This window comes from Tursiops truncatus, chromosome 21 (genome assembly GCF_011762595.2).
Source record: "Tursiops truncatus isolate mTurTru1 chromosome 21, mTurTru1.mat.Y, whole genome shotgun sequence".
NCBI lineage: Eukaryota > Metazoa > Chordata > Mammalia > Artiodactyla > Delphinidae > Tursiops > Tursiops truncatus.
Window position 1 is genome coordinate 23,533,594 of NC_047054.1, and position 23,058 is coordinate 23,556,651.

At 40.2% G+C, this 23,058-nt stretch overlaps 1 protein-coding gene and 1 long non-coding RNA gene across 5 annotated transcripts in view; one reads left to right on the forward strand and one right to left on the reverse strand.

Moving 5' to 3' along the window:
* The first annotated feature begins 2,801 nt into the window (after positions 1–2,801).
* LOC141277480 (uncharacterized) lies at positions 2,802–22,666 on the forward strand. Of its 4 annotated transcripts, none has more exons than XR_012328927.1 (3): positions 2,802–4,018; positions 12,985–13,097; positions 15,572–22,666. It is a non-coding gene; the product is annotated as an uncharacterized lncRNA (long non-coding RNA). The 4 variants fall into 4 exon arrangements; XR_012328928.1 differs by having other exon boundaries at positions 2,802–3,114; XR_012328930.1 differs by lacking the exon at positions 12,985–13,097 and having other exon boundaries at positions 2,802–3,114.
* PPP2CB (protein phosphatase 2 catalytic subunit beta) overlaps positions 13,324–23,058 on the reverse strand; it is a 30,659-nt gene continuing 20,924 nt past the window's right edge. Inside the window, exons 3-7 of the mRNA XM_033848904.2 lie at positions 22,212–22,385; positions 20,853–20,942; positions 20,578–20,739; positions 18,590–18,708; positions 13,324–14,125 (exon numbers count right to left, since the gene is read on the reverse strand). Coding sequence (XP_033704795.1) covers positions 14,053–14,125; positions 18,590–18,708; positions 20,578–20,739; positions 20,853–20,942; positions 22,212–22,385 — 618 coding nt within the window. The 3' untranslated portion in view covers positions 13,324–14,052. The remainder of the gene's footprint in view (positions 14,126–18,589; positions 18,709–20,577; positions 20,740–20,852; positions 20,943–22,211; positions 22,386–23,058) is intronic.

Below are 23,058 nucleotides of genomic sequence, written 5' to 3' on the forward strand. Positions count from 1 at the left end.
CTCCGAAGGCCAAGTCAAGAGCCGTTGGAAAGTCATTTCCTGGCAGGAGGACTGAGTTCTAGTCAAGGAATTTCTAACACTTTGCCCAGCTGGATTTCAGAACTGCTCACCAACCAGTAACTTCTGTGTGCCGTTCCTCTTCTGTCTTTCTGAGCAGGAATCATGCTGTCTGATCGGCATTTATACTGGGCAAGGGGAGGGGGAATAACGTGTCTATTCACAGGCCTGCAGATCTGGAGGAGCTGCTTGAGAGCTGGGCTTACGAGCTACATACACTCCCGTAGTTCCATCTTCACCTGGACCTGATTTAGGTAAGATTCTGGACTTGGAGCTGATGCCGTAGTGGGTTGAGACTTTTGTGTCCCTTGGGAGGGGGTGGGCTGTGGAGCCAGCCTCCCAGATGGCCCCAGTGATCCCTGTGTCCTGGTGTTTACGCTGTTCTTCCTGCTGTTCCCTCCTGCGATGTACCAGGGTTGATCACAGGAGCAACAGAATTAATCGGAAATAATGATATGTCCTTTCTTAGGTGAGATTACAAAGGACAGCTGCTTCTCTCTTGGTTCTCTCTGTCTCTGTCTCATCAGTTACTCTGACGGAATCGTGCTGTTCGCAGCCCGATGGAGAGGACCCCTTGTCAAGCAATGGAAGCCTCCTGCCAACAGCTCTGCAAGTGAGCTTGGAGAGAATCCTCCAGCCCCAATCATACCCAGAGACTGCAGGCCTGGCTGACACCTTGACTGCAGCCGAATGAGAGACCTAAGCTGCTCCTGGATTCCGGACCCTCAGAAACGGTGGGAGAGGTAATACACATTGTGTAAAGCTATAGTGTTTTGGGGAAATGTGTCATGTGGCAATAAATAACTAGTATAAGAAATATTCAGGGCATTTTCCCCAACAATATAAAGACGTCCTTAGGAATGACTTTTACTTTTCTGGATAGATTCTTTGGTTCCTCTAGGTGTTGATATCTCTTCATCAGGGTTCCTTTCAAAGACTTCTTTGAAATAGACTCAAATGCAAATAGAAATGCAAAAGAAAAAAAATCCAAACATTTCCATATTTACTTGTTCTGATCACAGGCTCTATTTTCAGTTGTCCATCCACATCCATTTCCAAGGGTATTGACTACAGAAAAGAATTATTGCCATTTTAAAAAGATCTGTGTTATCTTTTAAAAAGCTAAAATTTCAGTCATTAACAAATAGGTCCCAAAATTTGTGGAATAAAGGTTCCTCCAGCCCCCCACTCCCCAATTTCTAACACAAAAACATTAGGGCCATTTCTTTGCCTGGCAATACGTTTTTCTTTAACACAAAGAAAAAACACTATCCGTCATGTGTACAGGTAAAGGGCTAAAAATAGATGGTTAATTGTTTCCTTGATGACAAAAGCTAATTCTTGCTCTGAATTTAGGGAAATTACAGATGCCTTAAATCTTTAGATTCTTGGTTAATAATACTATTCTTTTATACTGTAGTCCTCGTGCAATGAGTTGGAAAAATTAGAAACATGATTAAGGAATTATTTTTTCTAGGTGGGATGATGGTATTGTGGTTGGGTGAGAGAGAGGACAGTATGTGGGGATATAGATGAATAAATATTAAAGCTAAGTAAAAGGTACATTGAGGTACCTTATACTCTTATTTCTACTTTTGTATAGTTTTCCACGATAAGATGTTTAAAGATATCAATAGCTTAAGATAAAAAAGGGGACAGACTTGTAATTCGTCAAGTGATATATGAGTAAAATAGCTTTAGATTTTTTAAAAGAATAGCCCCAGGGAAAAGTAACTTGAATCCTGTTTCCGCTTAGCCTGTTTATTATTGTTTTTAATAATATCCTTCAGTGAAGGAGTAATACTGAAAAATTTAGAAGACCTACATCTTAAGTATACTAAAGAATATTCCGAGTGTCGACTGAAAAAAAAAAGCACAACGTTTGAGAGTTGTGAGTTAAGTTTTATTTGGGGCAAAATGAGAACTATCGCCCAGGAGGGAGAGACAGCATTTCAGGGAGCTCTGAGAAACTGTAATGGCAGAGAGGCGGGGGGAGGTCGGTGTTCTCCGTGACTTTAGTGACGGGGTGCGTGCAGTGAAGCACGCGTTTTGGCAGAAGATTGTCACGAGGAGCAGACGTCACCATCAGGGATTTCAGTGCTTTTCTACATACGAGGAGATGCAAGAATTGGGCTCCTAAAATCGTCTCCTGAAAATGGCGAACTCTCTGAAGACCTGTTCCGCCAGTTTTTCCCAGAGCGCAGAGGGCCTCATTCCTGCTCTCCACCCTGAACTCCTTTCAGGTGGTGTTGAAAGTCAGCCGCTGCAGCAGCTCATGGTTTAATCCTTGTAGAGGTAGATGACAAGTGCCAATTTGTAGTTGGCACGCGTATTTAAAAACAGTGTGCTGTCAGCATGGTGAGGAGTACATTCTATAACCTGTTTATCTCTAGCACACAAGCCACATATCCTTATTTAGAGAATTTCCCCTACTTTTATTACTCCTCCTCTCTGTTCCTGCCTCACGTCGTACTTTCTCCCTCACTGTCATGGACCGATGTGGGAGATCAATTGAGTAATTGGGTTTAATGATACAATGGATGCCTGTTATTGAAACAACCTATAAATGTCCTTTCAGGCTATTCTACTATTGACAGTGACACTAAGGCGTATTTTGTTGTGGGGAAAAAAGAAAATAAAAAGCATAAAGCCATCTTTTTTTGAAGGAAATTTTTAAAGAAATGTGACATTCCTCTTTAAAGGGGCGGGGAGTGGGGTGTAGGGGAAGAGACTAGCCTTAATGAGTTCATTGTTCCGCTAGCTGAAATTGAGATCCTGAAAACAGCAAGTTCTAAACCATACAGCAGTTCTGGACTTCCACTTAGGATCTGAAGTAATCCACTTAGAAAGCTGCAAAAAATGTTTCTCCCACCCTGACAAGAAACGGCTGGATGACAGACAAAAGCGTAACATTTTTGAGCCCTCAGGTGACTGAGGCTGCGAGGTAGACACAAACTGAATTCCGAAGAGGGAAAATCCACTGAGAGGAGAGACGGGGCACACAGACTCTCTACTGTCTCACATCAATGGGAGAAAAGGTAGCTGCTATATAAGCAGGTAAGAAAAATTTAGCTAAGATTTTAACATTTGTAAAAGCTAAGCGTGGGCTATTGCATCACTTTGGAACGGGACTGGCTACTTAATTTGTGGGTCTTAGCGCGAAATGAAAATACGAGAACCCTTGCTCAAAAATGAAGACTTCAGGATGGTGACAGCAGAGCGTGAAACCAGACGCAAGGACCTTCTAAGCGTGGGCTGTTTGTGAGTGCACAGGTCATGTGCCGTGAAGCCAGTGCTCAGACGCAGAGGCGGTTCCCACTCACCTGAAAGCTGTTCGCCCTCCTTCCGCCTTCACCAGGTGTCCGCCAGAAGGAGAGAGAGCACTGCCGACCTCCGTGCAAACGAGGAGGTGATTGGTGCCTGTGCAGGAACAAGCTCAAAGCCCCACTAGCTTCCCGGGATCCTTCTCACCCGCAGAGCCGAAGTCTTAAGGTGCTGGGGGTGGTACACCAGGTACTGTGGCCACAGGACACTGGCAAAGATTTACTGTTTCTAGAGAAACAGTAAAAGCAAAACCCACCTTCCTCTTCCAGGACGCAGGCGAAGACTTGTTGCTGCTGGGGGAAGGGTAGAAGCAGAAAGTCTCTGCTGCTGGGGGAGGGGCAGATACAGATACCAGATGATGGCTGTCCTGCTACGGGTGGCGCAGAGAACAAGCACCCCAGACCCACCACAGTTATCAGCCCGAGTTTGGACGCCACAGGTAGGAGGAACAGGAATGCCAAGAAAACCTCACCCCTGAAGCCAAAGTACAAAGGGCCTGCCTGAGATTTGAGGCCGAATTGGAACAAACGGCGTGTCACCTGCTCCTACCACGAGTTTAGCACCCAGCCACAAGCAACAGCTGTCTACAACCGGGGGCGGGGTCAGAGCATGGAGGAGGACCCTCTCTCTGATACAGGTATGTGGGGACCATGGAAAGCTGAGGGGGACACAGGAAGCCTAACACCCAGCCCCTGCCCTGAGCACAAGGTAACAGCAGCCAGCCCGCCGTTAGTGGAATCTGAGGCCTCCATAGGCCTGAGGCTCTGAGACTGTGAGTGACACTGAATTCTATACCTAGTGAAAATATCTTTCAAAAATTGAATCATGAGGGAATGCCCTGGCGGTCCAGTGGTTAGAACTCGGTGCTCTCACTGCCGTGGGCCCGGGTTCAATCCCTGGATGTGGAACTAAGAGCCCACAAGCCATGTGGCATGGCCAAAAAAAAAAAATCATTTTGGCAGAAAAAGAAAAGAAAGAAAAATCAGATTTCAGTTGCCAGGTGCAGCATTGGACATCCAAAAAGGCTGTCAGGCAGGAGAAATATTTTTTAAGACATACAAAAGCTGAAGGAATTCATCACCAGCAGACTTGCACTACAAGTGAATCTTTAAGGCAGAAGAATAATTATACCAGAGTGAAATAGGAATCTAAACAAAGGCGTGAGGAGCCCTGGAAATAGTCTATATTTAAATGACTAAATACATAAAATTCTTAAAGATTTTTATTATTTATATCCCTTTAAATAATAATCTATTGTTTAAACAAAAGCAGTAACGTTCTATGTGATTTTTATTTCTCATTAAAAAAAATTTTTTTGGTCTCTCTTCCCCCCATTCCCCCCCCCAGCACCACACAGCACTGCACCACATGTGGGGTCTTAGTTCCCCGACCAGGGATCAAACCTGTGCCCCCTGCATTGGAAGCGTGGAGTCTTAACCACTGGACCGCCAGGGAAGTCCCTGTGATTTTTAATATGTGCAAAAGCAACATGTATGACAATAGCACAAAGTTTGGGCAGGGATAAACAGAAATATTATAAGGTTCTTATACGGTATGTGGCATGATATATTATTGAAGATAGACTGTGTTAAGTTAAAGGTATACCACAAATCCTAAAGCTACCACTTAGAGTGACAAAACAGTAAGCTAATAAGCCACTAAAAAGATAAATGGAATACAAAATATTTAATTAATCCAGAAGAATTAAGAAAAAAAATGTATGGGACAAATAGAAAACAAAGAGCAAGATGATAGACTTAACTGTATTGATAATCACATTAATTGTAAATAGTCTAAATACCCCCAGTTAAAGACAGAGTGTTAAATTGGATTTATTTTTTAAAATATTTATTTATTTATTTATTTTGGCTGCCCCGGGTCTTAGTTGCGGCATGCGGGATCTTTAGTTGAGGCATGCGAACTCATAGTTGCGGCATGCACGTGGAATCTAGTTCCCTGACCAGGGATTGAACCCAGGCCCCCTGCATTGGGAGCGTGGAGTCTTACCCACTGGACCACGAGGGAAGTCCCTAAATTGGATTTAAAGAATAGCACCCAACTGTATGTAGCCCTAAAAAAACAGTGGTAATGGATAAACACCTCCCCAAAAAAACCTACAGCTAATATGAAATATTGGTTGTCTTAGCTAATACAATGATGAAACTTGTAAGAAAAGTCACAAAGATTAGGAAGGAAGTAAAGAGTTTTGTATTCACAGACAACATGATTTTGTAATTTAAAAAAATCCAAAGTAATTTCTAAGTATAAGAATTAAGTGTCTTGGGCTTCCCTGGTGGCGCAGTGGTTGGGAGTCCGCCTGCCGATGCAGGGGACACGGGTTCGTGCCCCGGTCCGGGAGGATCCCACAGGCCGTGGAGCGGCTGGGCCCGTGAGCCATGGCCGCTGAGCCTGCACGTCTGGAGCCTGTGCTCCGCAACAGGAGAGGCCACAACAGTGAGAGGCCTGCGTACCGCAAAAAAAAAAAAAGTGTCTTTAATATGGCTACTGGATACAAGGACGATACTTTAAAAATCACTTTTATTTTTATTTATTATCAGTAAACAATTAGAAATTAAAATAGAATGGTATCATGTTTTACAACAGCATTTTAAAATCAAATAGGAGAGATAGGCAGAGAAACATTTCTGATACAGTGAATCCCGGAAACAGCAGAGAACATGTTAATCTCAGGAAGGGGTGGAGGGACTGGGGAGGGATCCCAGAGGAGATGTTCTTGAAGCTGGGTCTCAAAGGCCCCCTGCGAGGAGAAAGAGTGGAGCTTGGGAGAGGAGCTGTGGGCTACGTGCCCTGAGTCTGGGGTGAGACTGGACAAGTACACAGGACCGAGCTAGATAGAGTTTGGGCACAAAGATTTTGAGAACTTTTCCATGTTTCTGTTGACTTGGTCTAGGGACCACCTGCTCTGCCAACCCCCCCTGCCTCGTTCCTCCCAGGTGCTCCCCACCTGGAGTCAAGGTACCAGGTGTCTAAGCCAGAAACGTGGGAGTCACTCTTGACCCCTCCCTTGTCCTCTCCTCCATCCATTTAATTATCAGGGCCTGCCCTATCTTCCTCCTAAACCCTCCCCAGGTTCACCGTCTGCTCTCCATCCCCGTGGCCATTCCCCTCCTCCAGACAACCCTCTTCACTCCTGAATCCAGTGGCTGGCAGCGACTGGGTCTCACCACCTCCAAACTTTCACATTAGAGAAATCCTTCTAAAGCACATCTGACCACATTCCCCCTCTGATTGAAAACCCTTTTCATCCATCCATTTCACAAATACTGAGCAAGAGTTTGTTACATGTCGAATACTGTGGACACAGCGAAGAGTAAAACATAGAATTTAAAGCCGATCGGGGTGGCAGACATCAATCCAGTGATCCTCCACCACCAAAACAATATATAATTACAAACTGGGATGTGTGTCATAGGAGGGCCTGACCTCGTGAGGGAGGTCCTAGAATGCTCCCCAAGGTATCCATCTGAAGTTTGAATAGCAGTCATCCAGATCAAAGAGTCAAGAATGGGGAAAGAGCTGATGCAAAAGCCTTAGATAGGTGCTTCTCTACGCCTCAGTTTCCTCATCTGTATAATGGGGATATTTAGAGTTGTGAGGATTAACTGAGTTACTATGTATAAAGTCCTTAGAACAGGTCCTAGGATGTAATAAATTTTCAGTAAGTTAACTATAATAATAATAATAATAATTTTTTTTAAAGTAGAGCTGTAGGAAGCCTATCAACAAAGGAGTTAAATGAGAAAGTAGCATTTTTTAAAGGCATTCTGGCTTCAGGGAACATGGATTGGAACAAGGAAAGAACAGATTTGGGGGATTTAATGAGGATTCTTTTGCAGGGGTCCATTGAGAGCCATGGGACATTTAAACTTAAGGAGGCAGAGGGGACTTGGAGAGATTTTGTGATTTAGGCAGAAGAAACTAGTAACCTTGATGTTTGATTGGCGGTGGGATGCCATAGGAGGTGGCAAAGGGCCTCCCAAAATTGTGGCCCTGGCAGCAGGGGGTGGTGGTGATGTTCTTCACGCAGGTCAGGGGAGCCTGGAGGACCAGGTCGGGGAGGTGCTGAGCCCAGTTCTGGACATGTTCAGATTCAGGTACCATGGGGCATCCAGGATGAGGGGCTGCAGAAGCAGCTAACTAGGTCTGGAGTTCAGAGGAGAAATTGTGGCTGGAGACGTAAGATTGAAATTGTTGGCAAATACATGAAAACTGGACCACGATCAACCCTTCTGGAAAAGGTGGGAGGAAGGCAATAGCTACATGACTTTTAAGGTTTCTCCTGGTTCCAACATGTGTAGGATTCCAAGTGTTGAGGTTGGTAGGACCCCAGAGACAAAAAACCCGCAAAAATAAATAAATTAATTAAATGAAATACGGTTAGATGGCAAGATTTTTTGTTTGTTTGTTTGTTTGCAGTACACGGGCCTCTCACTGTTGTGGCTCTCCCGTTGCGGAGCACAGGCTCCAGACATGCAGGCTCAGCGGCCATGGCTCACGGGCCCAGCCGCTCCGTGGCATGTGGGATCTTCCCAGACCGGGGCACGAACCCGCGTCCCCTGCATTGGCAGGCGGACTCTCAACCACTGCGCCACCAGGGAAGCCCTAGATGGCAAGATTTATACACCAAATATAATACCCCAAATAGTATAATACGATGTTGAGAGAAACTAAGGAAGACTTAAAGGAGGTATATGCAATCTCCATGGAGTGGAAGACTCCATGTGAAAACATCTCTTCTCCCCAAAGTGATAGGTACTACAGTCCCGGTCGAAAGCCCAGCAGGTTTTTGTTTTTTTTCTTCTCCTATGCGTGTGACTATAACAAGCTGATTCTAAAAAGAAAAAAAATTTATTGTAAAATATACAGAATTTACCATTTTAACCATTTTAAAGTATATAATTCAGTGGCGTTAAGTACATTCACAATGGTGTGCAGCCATCACCACCAACAATTTCCAGAACTTTTTCGTCATTGCAAACATACTACACATTAAATAGTAACTCCCCTTCCCTCCTTCCCCAGCCCCTGGTAATCTCTATTCTACCTTCTGTGTCTGTGAATTGGCCTATTCTAGGCACCTCATATAAGTGGAATTAAACAGTATTTGTCTTTTTGTGCCTGGTTTGTTGCACTTAGCATGTCTTTGAGGGTCATCCATGTTGTAGCATATATCAGAATCTATCCTTTTTATGGTTGAATAATATTCCATTGTACGTATATACCATATTTTCTTTACTTGCCAGTTGATGGACATCTGGGTTTTTTCCACCTTTCGGCTATTGTGAATAACACTAGTATGACCATTGGTACCTAGTGTAGTCTTTGTAAGATTTAAATGAGTGATTCAATTTCTTTAATAGTAACAGTAGTTAGACTCCATTTTTTTTCCTTTTCCATTATCGTTTATTACAGGATGTTGAATATACAATAGGACGTTGTTGTTTATCCATTCTATATATAATAGTTTGCATCTGCTAGTCCCAAACTCGCAATCCATCCCTCCCCTCCCCTCCTCCCCCTTGGCAACCACAGGTCTGTTCTCTATGTAGTGTTTTTTTTAAAGTAGTGTTTAGGTTTCTATCTCTTTTTTTAAATTTTATTTATTTATTTATTTATTTGGCTGTGTTGTGTCTCCGTTTCTGTGCGAGGGCCTTCTCCAGTTGTGGCGAGCAGGGGCCACTCCTCATCGTGGTGCGCGGGCCTCTCTCACTGTTGCGGCCTCTCCCGTTGCGGAGCACAGGCTCCAGATGCGCAGGCTCAGTAGTTGTGGCTCACGGGCTTAGTTGCTCCGTGGCATGTGGGACCTTCCAAGACCAGGGCTCGAACCCGTGTCCCCTGCATTGGCAGGCAGATTCTTAACCACTGTGCCACCAGGGAAGCCCTCCATTTATTTATTTAAAAAATTTTTTTAAGTGTATTTATTATTTATTTATTTATTTTTGGTTGCGTTGGGTCTTCATTGCTGCGTGCAGGCCTTCTCCAGTTGCGGCGAGCAGGGGCTACTCTTTGTTGTGGTGTGCGGGCTTCTCACTGTGGTGGCCTCTCTTGTTGCGGAGCACGGGCTCCAGGCACGTGGGCTTCAGTAGTTGTGGCACGTGGGCTCAGTAGTTGTGGCTCGCGGGCTCCAGAGCGCAGGCCCAGCAGCCGTGGCACACGGGCTCAGCTGCTCCACGGCATGTGGGATCCTCCCAGGCAGGGCTCGAACCCGTGTCCCCTGCATTGGCAGGCGGGTTCTCAACCACTGCACCACCAGGGAAGCCCCCCTCCATTTATTCTTGAGTCAGTTTGATAAGGTCAAAATACCCTAGTAATTTGCTCAGTACTTCTTTTTTGCTCAGTTTTCAAATTTATTGGCAAGTATTATTCATAGTACCCTCTAGACTTTTTAATCACTTCTCTTTTATTCTGCAAATTCGTGCTTTTGTTTGTGCCCCTGAATGTTTTCCTTCATTTTATTAATCTTTTCAAGTACCAACTTTGGTTCTGTTGATATTTTCTTTTGAATCTTTTCTTTCGATATTTGCTCTTAACCTTTTAACTTTTATGGAATAGTAAACACTTAGCTCAATTTTCAGCTTTTCCTCTGTTACAATACAAGCATTTAGTTATAAACTTCCCTGTAAAGCCTGGTTTGCTTGCACTGCACAAGTTTTGTTTCTGTAAACAGCTTCATTGAGGTATATTTTACATATGAAATATTCCCATTTCAAGGGTAAAGATTTTTGGTAAATTTACCAAAAGGCGCAATCATGACCATAAACCAGTTTTAGAACATTTTCATCATTCTAACAAGAACCCTCATGCCCATTTACAGTTAATTCCCATTCCCACTGGCCAGGCAACGACATTCATTCATTCATTCATTCAGCTAGCTGCGCCAGGTCTTTAGTTGCCTCATGCAGGATCTTTTAGTTGTGGCATTGGGGATCTAGTTCCTTGACCAGGGATCGACCTGGGCCCCCTACATTGGGAGCGTGGAGTCTAAACCACTGGACCACCAGGGAAGTCCCAGGGGCTAATCTCCTTCTTTCTCCATAAATTTGCCTTTTCTGGGCATCTCATAGAAATGGAATATGTGTAGTTTGTCATGTCTGGCTTCTTTCATTAGCGTGTTTTGAAGTTCATCCATGTTGTATTATGTTTCAGTTCACTACTTTTTATTAATGCTGGTTTACTATTGTATAACATTTTTGTCTATCCACTTGAACAGTTGATGGACATTTAGAATGTTTCCAGCTTTCAGCTATTATAATTAATGTTGCTGTGAACATTTGCATGTATGTCTTTGTAGGAACTTTTTTTTTTTTTTTGCGGTACGTGGGCCTCTCACCGTTGTGGCCTCTCCCGTTGTGGAGCACAGGCTCTGGATGCGCAGGCTCAGCGGCCATGGCTCACGGGCCCAGCCGCTCCGTGGCATGTGGGATCTTCCCGGACCGGGGCACGAACCCGTGTCCCCTGCATCGGCAGGTGGACTCAACCACTGCGCCACCAGGGAAGCCCTGAACATGTATTTTAACCATATACGTGGGTAGCTATGAATGAGTGGAATTGCTGGGTCATAGTTACTTTACATTTAAGAAGCTGTCAAGTTTCCCAAAGTGGCTGCACCATTTTACATTTATCAATAGCAATGTGGGAGGGCTCCAACTCTTCCACATTCTCACCAATATTTGTTATTTGTTCATAAATAAGAAAGGCTTATTTATTATACCCTTTCTAATGGGTGTGAAGTGATATCTCAATTGTGTTTTTAGTTTACATTTCCCTAATGACTAATGATGTTGATCTTTTCATGTATTTATTAACTATTTGCATATCTTCTTTGCTGAAATGTCTTTTCACATCTTCTGCCCATGTTCTGATTGTCTTATTGAGTGATAAGAATTCTTCTAAAATCTGGATACAAGTCTTTTATCAGATGTGTGATGCAAATATTTTCTTTCAGTGTATGTCTTTTCATTTAATTCTGTCATTTGAAGCACAAAAGTTTTGAATTCTCTCACGGTCCAGTTTATCAACTTAAAATTTTTGTGTACCATTCTTTTGGTGTTATTTAAGAAATCTCTGCTTAACCCACGTTGTCAAAGAGGTTCTGTATTTTCTTGTTAAAGTTTGATCCATTTTTAGTGAATTTTTTTGTATGATGGGAGGTAAGCATCTAAGTTCATCCTTTTGCATTTGCATATAACAATTTTCCTAACACCATTTGTTGAACAATCCTTCCCTTAATGAATTGCCTAGCTATTTTTGCTGAAAATTATTTGACTATAAATGTAAGGATTTATTTCTGGACTTTCAATTCTGTTCATTGATCTCTATGTCCATCCTTACATTTTGGCTGTGTTGGGTCTTTGTTGCTGCGTGCAAGCTTTCTCTAGTTGTGGTGAGCAGGGGCTACTCTTCGTTGCAATGCGTGGGCTTCTCATTGTGGTGGCTTCTCTTGTTGAGAAGCACAGGTTCTAGGTGTGTGGGCTTCAGCAGTTGTGGCTCGTGGGCTCTAGAGCGCAGGCTCAGCACTTGTAGCACATGGGATTAGTTACTCCATGGCACGTGGGATCTTCCCGGACCAGGGATCGAACCTGTGTCCCCTCCATTGGCAGGTGGATTCTTAACCACTGTGCCACCAGGGAAGTCCTATACTACACTGTCTTGAAAACTGTACTTTTATGAAACTTAAATTTTGACAGGGAAGCGAACGTGCTCTTTGTTCTTGTTTTTCAAAATTGTTTTGGTTATTCTATTTTATCCACATAATTTTATATGTATTTTCATAACCAGTTTTTCTAAATTCTGTTTTATGGAAGTTTAAATTTCCTTTACTTCCTCTTTGACCCTTATTTTTGAAGTTTCAAAATATATAGGTATTTCTATAAATAATATTTTTGCTATTAACCTCTAAATTAATTGCACCATAGACAATGTCAATTTTTTGAAAGTTTTTGAGACTTGCTTTATGGCCTAATAATTGCCAATTGTTATAAACGTTCCATATAAACTTGACAAGAATGTGTATTCCGTTAGGATACAGAGATGTATATGTTTATTATATCAATCTTATTCAAATGTGTTGTTCAAATCTTCCAGTTTTTGTATTTTACTTTATAATAACAGAGAAGAGAGTTGAAATCTGCCACTGTAATGAAAACTTGTCAAGCTTTCTCTGCATTTGTCAGGCTTTTTGTTTTTAACATATTTGAGGCTATTTTGGTATATGCATTCAGGTTTAGAATTATGAGATAACTATTTGTATTGGTTCTAGGCTCTTACATTTTGTCTCAGTCTATTTTAATATTTATATAGCTACTCCAGTTTTCCTTTTAGTATCTTTTCTTGGTCTATCCCATCTTCTAATTTCAACCTATCCAAGTCACTTGGCATCTGGTGTGTGTCTTGTAATCAGGTATATAGCTGGATTTTCTAAAAAACCAACTCTTACCCTTTGTCTTCTAACTAGAGAATACAGTTCATTTACGTTGATTATAATTTTGAGATGTTTATACCTATTTTTACCTTCTTGTTTTCTTATATAAAGACAAAAGAGTTTAGTTTTCCTCTGTGTCTTCCATCATCTCCCCCCTGCAGACTCAGCACGTTCCCTTCTGCCATCCGGAATTCACGCTGTACATTTAAACAGCACTACGACTTGTACTAAACTTTATGTGGAGGTTAATTTATTCTCATTTCTACATCAAAAGGTAAAGATAAAATAACATTTTGGTTTTTAAAAGATTCTACCCAGTCGTTTGATATCCTACAGTTTTTAGCATATCATCCATAGTTTAAAATGTGAATAATACAAATTACCTAATGAAATGATGTTTAGTAATAAGAATGTCTTCCGTGGCCTAAGAGTCATCAGGTATTCTTAAAAATTTTTTTCTTCTGAAAATAAGTCCTAAACAAAGAACGCTACATTTAAAGTACCTCAACACAACTGTTTATTACAGGTCAAGAGATATCATACGAAGTTACAAAAGAGTAAAACTTTCATTTAAAGTGTACCACAGTAAATCAACATGTTTTTGTTTAAAATGGAAAGTTTATTTGCTCAGTACAGTACACCAAACAGAATGCAAGCACTGTCATGACAAATATACAGAAATATGCAGATCAACATAAAATAGTAATTTAGTTTAAAGGAAGGGAAATCTCTTTAAATGTTATGACAACGTACTCCCAAGAATCTTTTTTTCAGTTAATTATACATTTCAATAAAATACACGGTAATGAATTAAGTGGAAGCTAGCTTGTGAATTTTTCTTAAAAATAAAAATCCAGCCCTATTAATCCATGCCAGTTAAACACTCTAACTAAAATCTCCAAGTAAGTGCAAACGGAGATGGAGTTAGTTACCTCTTTTGCTTGAACAGCCCCAAGGAAAGCGGTTACTACAAACACAGCAGGCAAACTGTTAAGACCGACCGATCTAGAACATAGCGTTGAACTAATCTCAGTCTCAAGTTGTGCTAAATGCTCATCATTAGTGTGGCACAGTTTGGTCCATGATATGGTTTAATGCCGAGACAGATCCCAATTTGTTACAGGAACACACAGATTACTGTTGCTCTTTTTTCGTTTGTTTCTAAATATATATATTTTAAAAAGCCAGGTATACTTCCACATACAAAGGCAGGTTTTCCCTGGAGGAATTTACAGAAAGTAGTCTGGGGTGCGCCGGGTCACGTGAGGCTCTCCACGACGAGGTGCTGGGTCAAACTGAAGGCTATAAATGGCAAAAAAGAAAGCAAATGGTTAAAGGATTTGACGCTGCAGGCAAACCAATCAATAAAGAACAAGACACCGAGGTAGAAAGAGCAGTCCTCGTCTCCCACCTTTTCTGTGTTCTTTATGACTGGAGTGACCCTGGGTAGGTCACTGCAGGTGTTCTCTTTCATAAAACTATCTCACAGAGCTACGGTGAAGATTTAGGCAGACAGGATGTCTGGTTCATGTTTGGCATAAACGGTTTGTAGTATCACTATCAGTCGAATAGAAGTAAAGAGAGCAGACATGCTTGTTTTAGATTTTAGAGGAAAAGCATTCAGTCTTTCACTATTAAGAATGATGTAATTAGCTGTGGGGTTTCTGTAGATGACATTTACCAGGATGAGAAAGTTCCCTTCTTTGACTGGTTGAGTACAGCTGACCCTTCAACCACACGGGGTTGGGGTCCCAGCCCTCTGCAGTTAAAAATCCGAGTATAACTTAAAGCCAAGCCCTCTGTATACGCGGTTCCTCCCTACCTGTGGTTCCAAAGCCCCTGTAGTGCTGTAGTGTTTATAGAGTACTAAAAAAAAAAATCCACACACAAGTGGACTCACACAGTTCAAACCCATGTTGTTCAAGGGTCAACTATACTTTTATTGTGAAACGGTGCTGGATTTTGACAAATACTTTTTCTGGCCTTAATGAGATCATGTGGTTTTTGTCCTTTATTAATATGGTTTATTACAAGAACTGATTTTCATATTTTGAACCAACTTTGCATTCCTAGGCTAAATCCCACTTGGTCCGTGTATAATTCTTTTTATATACTTATGGATTTGGTTAATATTTTGTTGCAGATTTTTGTGTCTATACACATAAAGAGTATTGCTCTGTAGTTTTCTTAAAATGTCTTTGATTTTGGTATTAGGGTAATACAATCTTTAAAGAATTGGTTGGGAAGTAATCCCTCCTCTTCTTTTTGTAGGTCTTTGTGAAGGACTGGTGTTAATTCCTTTTTAAACATTTGGTCAATTCACCAGTGAAGCCAACTGGGCCTGGGCTTTTCTTTGTAGGGAGTCTTAAAATTATTAATTTAATTTCTTCATTTGTTATAGGTTTATTCAGATTTTCTGAGTCAGTTTTGGTAGTTTTCCTTTTTGTCTTTCTATGAATTTGTCCAGTTTATCCAAGTTACCTAATTTGTTGCCATATAGTTATTGTATTCCCTCACAATTCTTCTTCTTTCAGTAAGAAAGAAGGGGGGGATTTTGGTAATGTGAGTCTTCACTCTTTTTTTTTCTTGGCCAGTCTAGTTAAGGCTTTTCAATTTTGTCAAAAAGAAACAACTTTTGGTTCCGTTGGTTTTCTCTACGGTTTTTGTACTATTTCATTTTATTTCCACTGCTAATTTTATTTCCTTCCATATGCTTGCACTGAGTTTAGTTTGCTCTTCTTTTTCTAGGTCCTTAAGGTGTACAGTTAGGTTATGGAGGCTGGAAGTTGGAGATCAGGGTGCCAGCATGGGTGAGTTCTGGTGAGAGCCCTCTTCTGGGTTATATATTGTCAAATTCTAATTCTATCTGACTTTTAATACAGGCATTTACAGCTATAAATTTCCCTGCAAACACTGCTTTCACTGTATCCCACAGGTTTTGGTACACTGTGTTTTCATTTTCACTCATCTCAAAGTATCTTCTCATTTCCCTGGTGATTTCTTCTTTCACCCCCCCGCCCCGCAAAGGTTATTTAGGAGTGTCTTAGTTTGTACCTATTTGTATATTTTCCAGTTTTTCTTTTGTTATTGATTTCTGATTTCATCCCACAGTGTCTGGAGAACATACTTTGTATGACTCCAATCTTAAATGTTCTAAGGCGTAGGGTTTATAGCTAAGCACATGGTCAGTGTTGGAGAATGTTCCATGTGCGTTTGAGAAAACTGTGTTCTGCTACTGCCTGGTGGAGTGTTCTGCAGATGTTAGGTAAAGCTGTAGTGTTTTTCAAGTCTTCTATTTCCTTGCTGATCTTCTGTCTAGTTCTGTTATTGCAGGTGGCATAATAAAGTCTCCAACTATTTGTTTCTTCCTTCAATTCTGTTCATTTCTGCTCCGTATATTCTAGGGCTCCACTGTTAAGTGCATACGTTTATGATAGATTTTCCTAATAGTCTGACTCTTTATCATTGTGAAGTGTTCTTCTTTATTTCTAGTAACAGTTTTTGGTTTGAAATCTGTTTGGTCTGGTATTAGTATATCCAGTCCAGCACTTTTATGGTTACTATTTGCATGATGTATCTTTTCTCACCATTTTATTTTTAACCTATTTTTGTTTTTGAATCTAAATTATGTTTCCTGTAGACATTATAAAGCTAGATATTTAAAAACAAAAACACCAACTTGATAATTTCTGCCCTTTGATTGCATTGTGTTGATGACTCATTCAGTGTTATTGATATGACTGGACTTATACCTGCCATTTTCTTTTCTTTTTTTAAATATGCCTTTCTTTGCTTATTCGTTCCTGCTTTAACTGCTTTCTTTTTAGTAAAATATTATTTTCTAACATAGTATTTAAATTCCTTTAATAACTTTACCATTATTTTTCTTTTTTAGTGGTTGCTCTGGAACTCAGAATACACAACTTATGAAATTCTACTTCAGATTTATAAATTCTAGTGATTTAAGAGGTATTTACTCCTAGATAGCATATAGCTCCTTTCCATTTCCATTCCCCGTTTTTGGTATTGCTGTTATACACAGTATATGTTACAAACCCCCAAAATTATTATATACACTTTTTAATATAATTACTATAATATATAATTACTATTTTATATACTCTTATGACCCTGAAGAAGCTGAGAGAGAAGGAGAGTGAGTGTATATTTATAGATTTTGTTAAATAACCTTCTCATTTGTATTTTCTTCATATTCTTCCTTTAATTCAAGTTACCATCTGGTGTTACTTCCTTCTTTAGTACAGCTTTGTTCCCACCCACCTCCTCTGTGCTGTTACTATCAAATCTACGGCTGCATTTCTATATATTCTGTTTCTTTTAAGTTCAATTATACTACAAATATATCCTTACTGTGTCATGCAACTGGTTTTTATCAGTTAAGAAGGTGCAATTCTACCATCTTCTACTATTACTACCTTGTGTGTGCAGCTGACTTACTTTCTGGTATCATTTGCTTTCAGCCTGAAGTGCTCCCTCTAGTATATCTTGTATGGTAAGTCTGCCAGCATTGAATTCCCTCAGTTTTTGTTTATCTGGGTATGCCCTTCTTTTGTGTTCATTCTGAAGTTGTGCTGGATATGACCTTGGTTTTTTATTTTCAGCACTTTGAGTATGTTTCATTGCCTTTCTGAGGAAATGTCAGCTGATTATTCAATTGAGGTTCCCTCCTGTAAGTCATTTTTCTCTTACTGCCTTCAAGATTATTTCTTTTAGACTCTCAACATTTTGACCATGATGTGTCTGACTGCTCCTGTGTGGATACAGCCTAATGTACGTGCACAGCCATCTTGTCTCCCAGAGTTGACTGTGATGATCTCAGGAAAGCTCTTCTTCACTATCTCTTTCCCTGCTTTTACCTGTTAAAGTTCTCCTTGCTCTCCTCTTTTGCTTGTTGCTACTAGTATCACGGGAGCTATGAGAGCCTTCTTCATTGGTCTCCACCATAATACCCACTGTCTTCAACAAAATACTTAGGCGTGCAATTCTTGACCCTCTGTTCTAAGTAAGGTCAGCCCCCTCACGCAGAGGTAAGGAACTTTTTGTTCTGCATCTCTCTCTGAACAGAACTTCTATGCCACTGTTCCGGAGTTGCAGGCAGGTATGATGGCCCACTTCTTAGTGACATCCCCTGTTCTCGAGTAGGCACTGAGGCAAGAACTGGGGAGACAGCATTTTCTGCCTGCCACACATGACTGGAACAGAGCCTCCACCCTAGGAGCCAGGGAGGGGAAGGGAGTCTCAGCCTGACCGACTGCACCCACTGGGAGCAGAGCCTCTGTAACCCTGGACTGGGACAGGTGAGATATGCTGGCACCTGCCCCCCAGGGGGGAGAAACAACAGCCCTGGACTGGGAACTGGGGGAGGGGAGAAGCCCCATCTTCTTGACCACACCCACCCGGGACAGAATGACTGCAGTGTAGTTTCTGTACAGGGGATCTGGAAACAGGAGGAAACACTCGTGACTCAAATTCCACAGACTCTGGTATTATACTGAGAGTTAGCAGATCCAGAATAAGTGTTTCTGTATTTGCTGTATACATTTAGGACAAATTCCAAACACTTGAAACAAGTGTTTAAAATAACATTTTCCAGTCCAGTATTTGTTCCTACTGGGGAGAGGGTTTGCCATGTTCCTCACTCCGCTATTCCAGAAGCAAAACTCCTCTACCTCCAACTTTAATAATCCACGTTGCAATTTTCCTTCTGAAAGTGATTACATACAATTAAAATTTAAAGTTACTTACAAGGAATACTTCAAAGTGTCATCTAATTCCATGATAGCAGCCTGGTTCCCACAACGATAACAGTAATTCGGTGCGCTGAAAATGGTAACCACATTCCGATCGTGACACCAATTGTATCCCTGCAGCATGTAAAAAAAAAAAAAAAAATCAGTATTTCACCATAAAATCATAATGTTGACAGAGCTAAGTTTAGAAAACTAAACTCAAAAGTTACACGAGTATTCTCTGTGGAAATGCAGTCTTCTGTGTTACCTTGTGTGGTGTCCATCTTTAATACGTACACCTGCACTGAGATCCAGCTATGGAGCTCAGTAACTTTTTCTGCTTAATCTATGCTTGAGATCGAGGCTAGGATGTGTATTCAGATTTCTCCCACAATGATGGAAGATGTCTCAATTCTTCCTCATAAATTATGTCAATTTTTGCTTTACATACTTTGACTCTATTACTAGGTAAATAAAAATTTAGAATTATTCTCTCCTATATAACTGGGCCACTTTTCATCAGCAAAATACCTCTTTTTATTTCTAAATATACTACTGTCTTACAGCCCTTTCTGATTCATATTATTAACTATATTTTGGATAATTATCTAATTGATGTATTAATATACCATTTTCCATCCCTCTATTTCTAGTCTGTGGTATCATCATGTTTTAGATAAATCCCAAATAATGGGTGAATTTTTTGATTATTTATCCAATTTGAGACTCTCAGTATTTTAGGTAAGTAAAAATTTTTATCCATTCCCATTCCTTATGATTATAATGAGGTTTATCTTTACTGTACAAATCTACGTTCTTTATTACCATGCTGTTACCCCTTCTGCCTCTGTTGGGTTAGTGAAATTTTCTCTAACATCTTGAAGCTACTCCCTACTGGTTTGGAAGGATTATATTCTATTTATATTCCTTTAATGTTTAAAGAATAGTAACATCATGGTAGAGAAATGTGGCAGGCACCACCTTAACCAAGTGATCCAAGTTAGTTAATAGCACCAGCACGGGGAAAGATCCCATGACCTGATACGATGTGCCGAGAAGGACACATCATCATACTGTGATACGCCCGCCAAAAGCGCACATCCCGAATCATAAGGAAACATCAGCCAAACCATAAATGAAGGCTATTTCTACAAAATAAAATTGCTTGTAGTCTTCAAAAATGTCAAGATTATGCAAAACAAAGGACATCTGAGGAATGTCCACATCCGAGGGGACTGAATACAGCATGATCCTGGATGAAATGATAGGCGCACACACATTATTAAATTTCTCTATAAAAAATTTTTGCTATAGAGGACATTGGTGAGATAATAAAAATTTGACTAAAGCGTTTATAGACTTAAAAATTTTTTTTATTATTTTATTTTTTTGGCCGTGCTGCGAGGCTTGTGGGATCTTAGTTCCCTGACCAGGGATCAAACTTGTGCCCCCTGCAGTGGAAGCACAGAGTCTTAACCACTGGACCGCCAGGGAATTCCCTGAATAAAGCACTTAGATAATGGTACTATATCAATGAAAATTTCCTGACCTTGATAACTATACTGTGGTTATTTAGGAGAAAGTCCTTATTTTTACAAAACACACATGGAAATTTGGATGTAAAGGAGGATCTCACCTTCAGCTGACGTTCAAACAGCTAAAAAAAAAAGTAATGTGTGAGGGGAAAGGCGAATAGGACGGGAGAGAGAATGATAAAGCAAATATTAAAATATTTATATTTTAGGAATCTGAGTGTAGGACAGAAAGGAATTTTTTGTTACTATTTTTTTGCAATTTTTCTTGAAGTCTAAATTAATCACAAAAGTGATATATAATTTCGCTTTGGCCAACTAGTACTTTCCCTACTTGCTAAAATCAGCCAAGTTTTTTTTTCTTTCACTTAGGTAATGGGGAGGAATGTTTCTGACATTCTAAGTCATGAAGCTTTATTAGAGAAACATTTATTTGAAACAGAGATCATCATCCTATAAGAAAAGGACATACCTCCATTACAAGTTGGTGAGCACGAGAAACCAGTGTGAGACCATTGGCATGGTTAAACGTTTCAGAAATATCTTGTCCGAATGTGTAGCCAGCGCCGCGTGGTGAAATACCCCACCCACCACGATCATCTGGATCTGACCATAATAGATCACACATTGGGCCCTGGCAAAGAAAATGGAAGTATGCGACGTAAGTTATGAGTATTCATATTTAACTAATCTAGGGTTACCACAATGTGGTTATATTGCTTTCTTTTTCATTAAAACTAAGTTTACCTCATGTGGAACTTCTTGTAAACGATCCAGGGCTCTTATATGATCCAGTGTATCTATGGATGGGGAGAGGCCACCATGGAGGCAGAATATCTGTTTATGAATTTAAAAAGAAAATGAATTTGTTTTATTAAATGCTAAAAGTTAATGGAGAGTAAATAATGGTTACCAATGTCAATCCTAGTAGCTTTTCAAAATAGCATTTAATAATATTCACAGTGGAAAATGTATAATACACAATGGAAAAAAACAAAAAATGCATGATCAGAGAGAGCTGTTAACATTTAAAATACACTTCTTTTTTCTTTATAATCCTAGGTATTTTATATAGTATATTTCCACTTTCTCTAGAATGCGACTTCCGTGCTTGTGACCCACCATTAACTTTTCTGTTGGTTACTGCTGACATATAAAAATTTTAAATTTCTCTTACAGCAAAGGCCCTACTGATTCCTGTTATTGGTTGTAATAGTTTTTCAGTTTTCTAAGAGTTTGCAAAAATATTTTTGTTATTTTGTTCTCAATGTTTATACTGGATTTATTTACTTATTTATTTATTTATTTATTATTATTATTATTTTTTTCGCGGTACGCGGGCCTCTCACTGCTGTGGCCTCTCCCGTTGCGGAGCACAGGCTCTGGACGCGCAGGCTCAGCGGCCGTGGCTCACGGGCCCAGCCGCTCCGCGGCATGTGGGATCTTCCTGGACCGGGGCACGAACCCGTGTCCCCTGCATCGGCAGGCGGACTCTCAGCCACTGCGCCACCAGGGAAGCACTCTAGATGAGTTTTCACCATTATATTTCTTTAATAGACTTTTCAAAAACTGCTTTGGGCCATACTGATCAACTATGTAGTTTTGGTATCTATTTCTGCTTTTATTTTTAATTAATCCAAGTTTATTTTACTGTTTCATTCTTTGAATTAAATGTAATTTATAAATAAATGCACTTCCTTGCATTTCATCCCTTACTTACATCTAGAAGTTTTGGTTTACACTATACTTCCACTTGGTCATTTAGAAATGACTTCTATTTTATGAGTGTTAGTAGAAGACTGTGAAAGTTCCCAAGGAGGTAGATCTGTCCTACTACTCAGAATCAGAAACTGTCACTTAACACATGGTGTATAAATAGATATATCAATAGATGGAAAGGGAAGCAGGAAGATGGAGAGGATGAAAGGAAGAACTTGCTGGTCTCAACGTGTATAAAACTTACCCAGTTCCCTGTTCTGAAACTTTAAGTATAAGGGAAAGAGGCAGAAAAGGCCGAGGAGATGCAGAAAGAATGTCATGTCAATCTAGACCCTAAATTACTAACAGAAAATCTTTTCCTACTTTTATCTGTCCCCACATACATACCTGCCCATCTACTAAAGCTGTAAGTGGCAGATAGTCAAACAGATCTGTAAAGTATTTCCAAACATTGGCATTCCCATACTTTCGCAGACATTCATCATAAAAGCCATATACTTGGGTAATTTGTCGGCTTTCGTGGTTTCCTCTCAATATTGTAATACGTTCTGGGTAACGCACCTGAAGGAAAACGCAAAGAAACCCATGGAAGTATTTTTACTAGTGTTATGCTAAGCACGTTAACCTCTGACCCATTTCTTTAAATGGTCCTTCAGTCTGCTAGTACATTAAATGTAAATTTTTTCAGAATAAAAAATTTTCTCATTCATCACCAGGTCCTCTTGATTAACCTTTGAAATATTTTTTTATGGCCATCCTTCTTCATACTGTGTATCCATACTCCCCTCACTGGAATCCTTATTAACTGGTAACTATTTTATTATAATAAAATCGTATCTGACTCTTTGTCTCCAATATCTTTTTCATACTCAAATTATCACTAGTCTTCTTAGTCTTTCCAGAACACTATGACTTTTTAATGCTCCACAGACACAGAAGAGATCTGGACCCAAGACAAACTCTCTACAGACTAACTTCCCCCTCCCTTTTATTTCCCACAGAAGAATGTATTTGCCAACAGAACACAAAAACAGGCCCTGCCAGGCTGGAGATGAAGATGGTGAGGTGTAGGAAGGGAATGAATAACTTTTTTTTATATATCTTTGTTATGCTTTAGTTCACTTCCTAGAACCTGTATATTTTACAGTATTATGTTGAAAACCAACTTTTTATGATGCACATGTATTGTTAAAAATTTTCATAAATAATTAAATATTTGACAATTTTGGGGAAA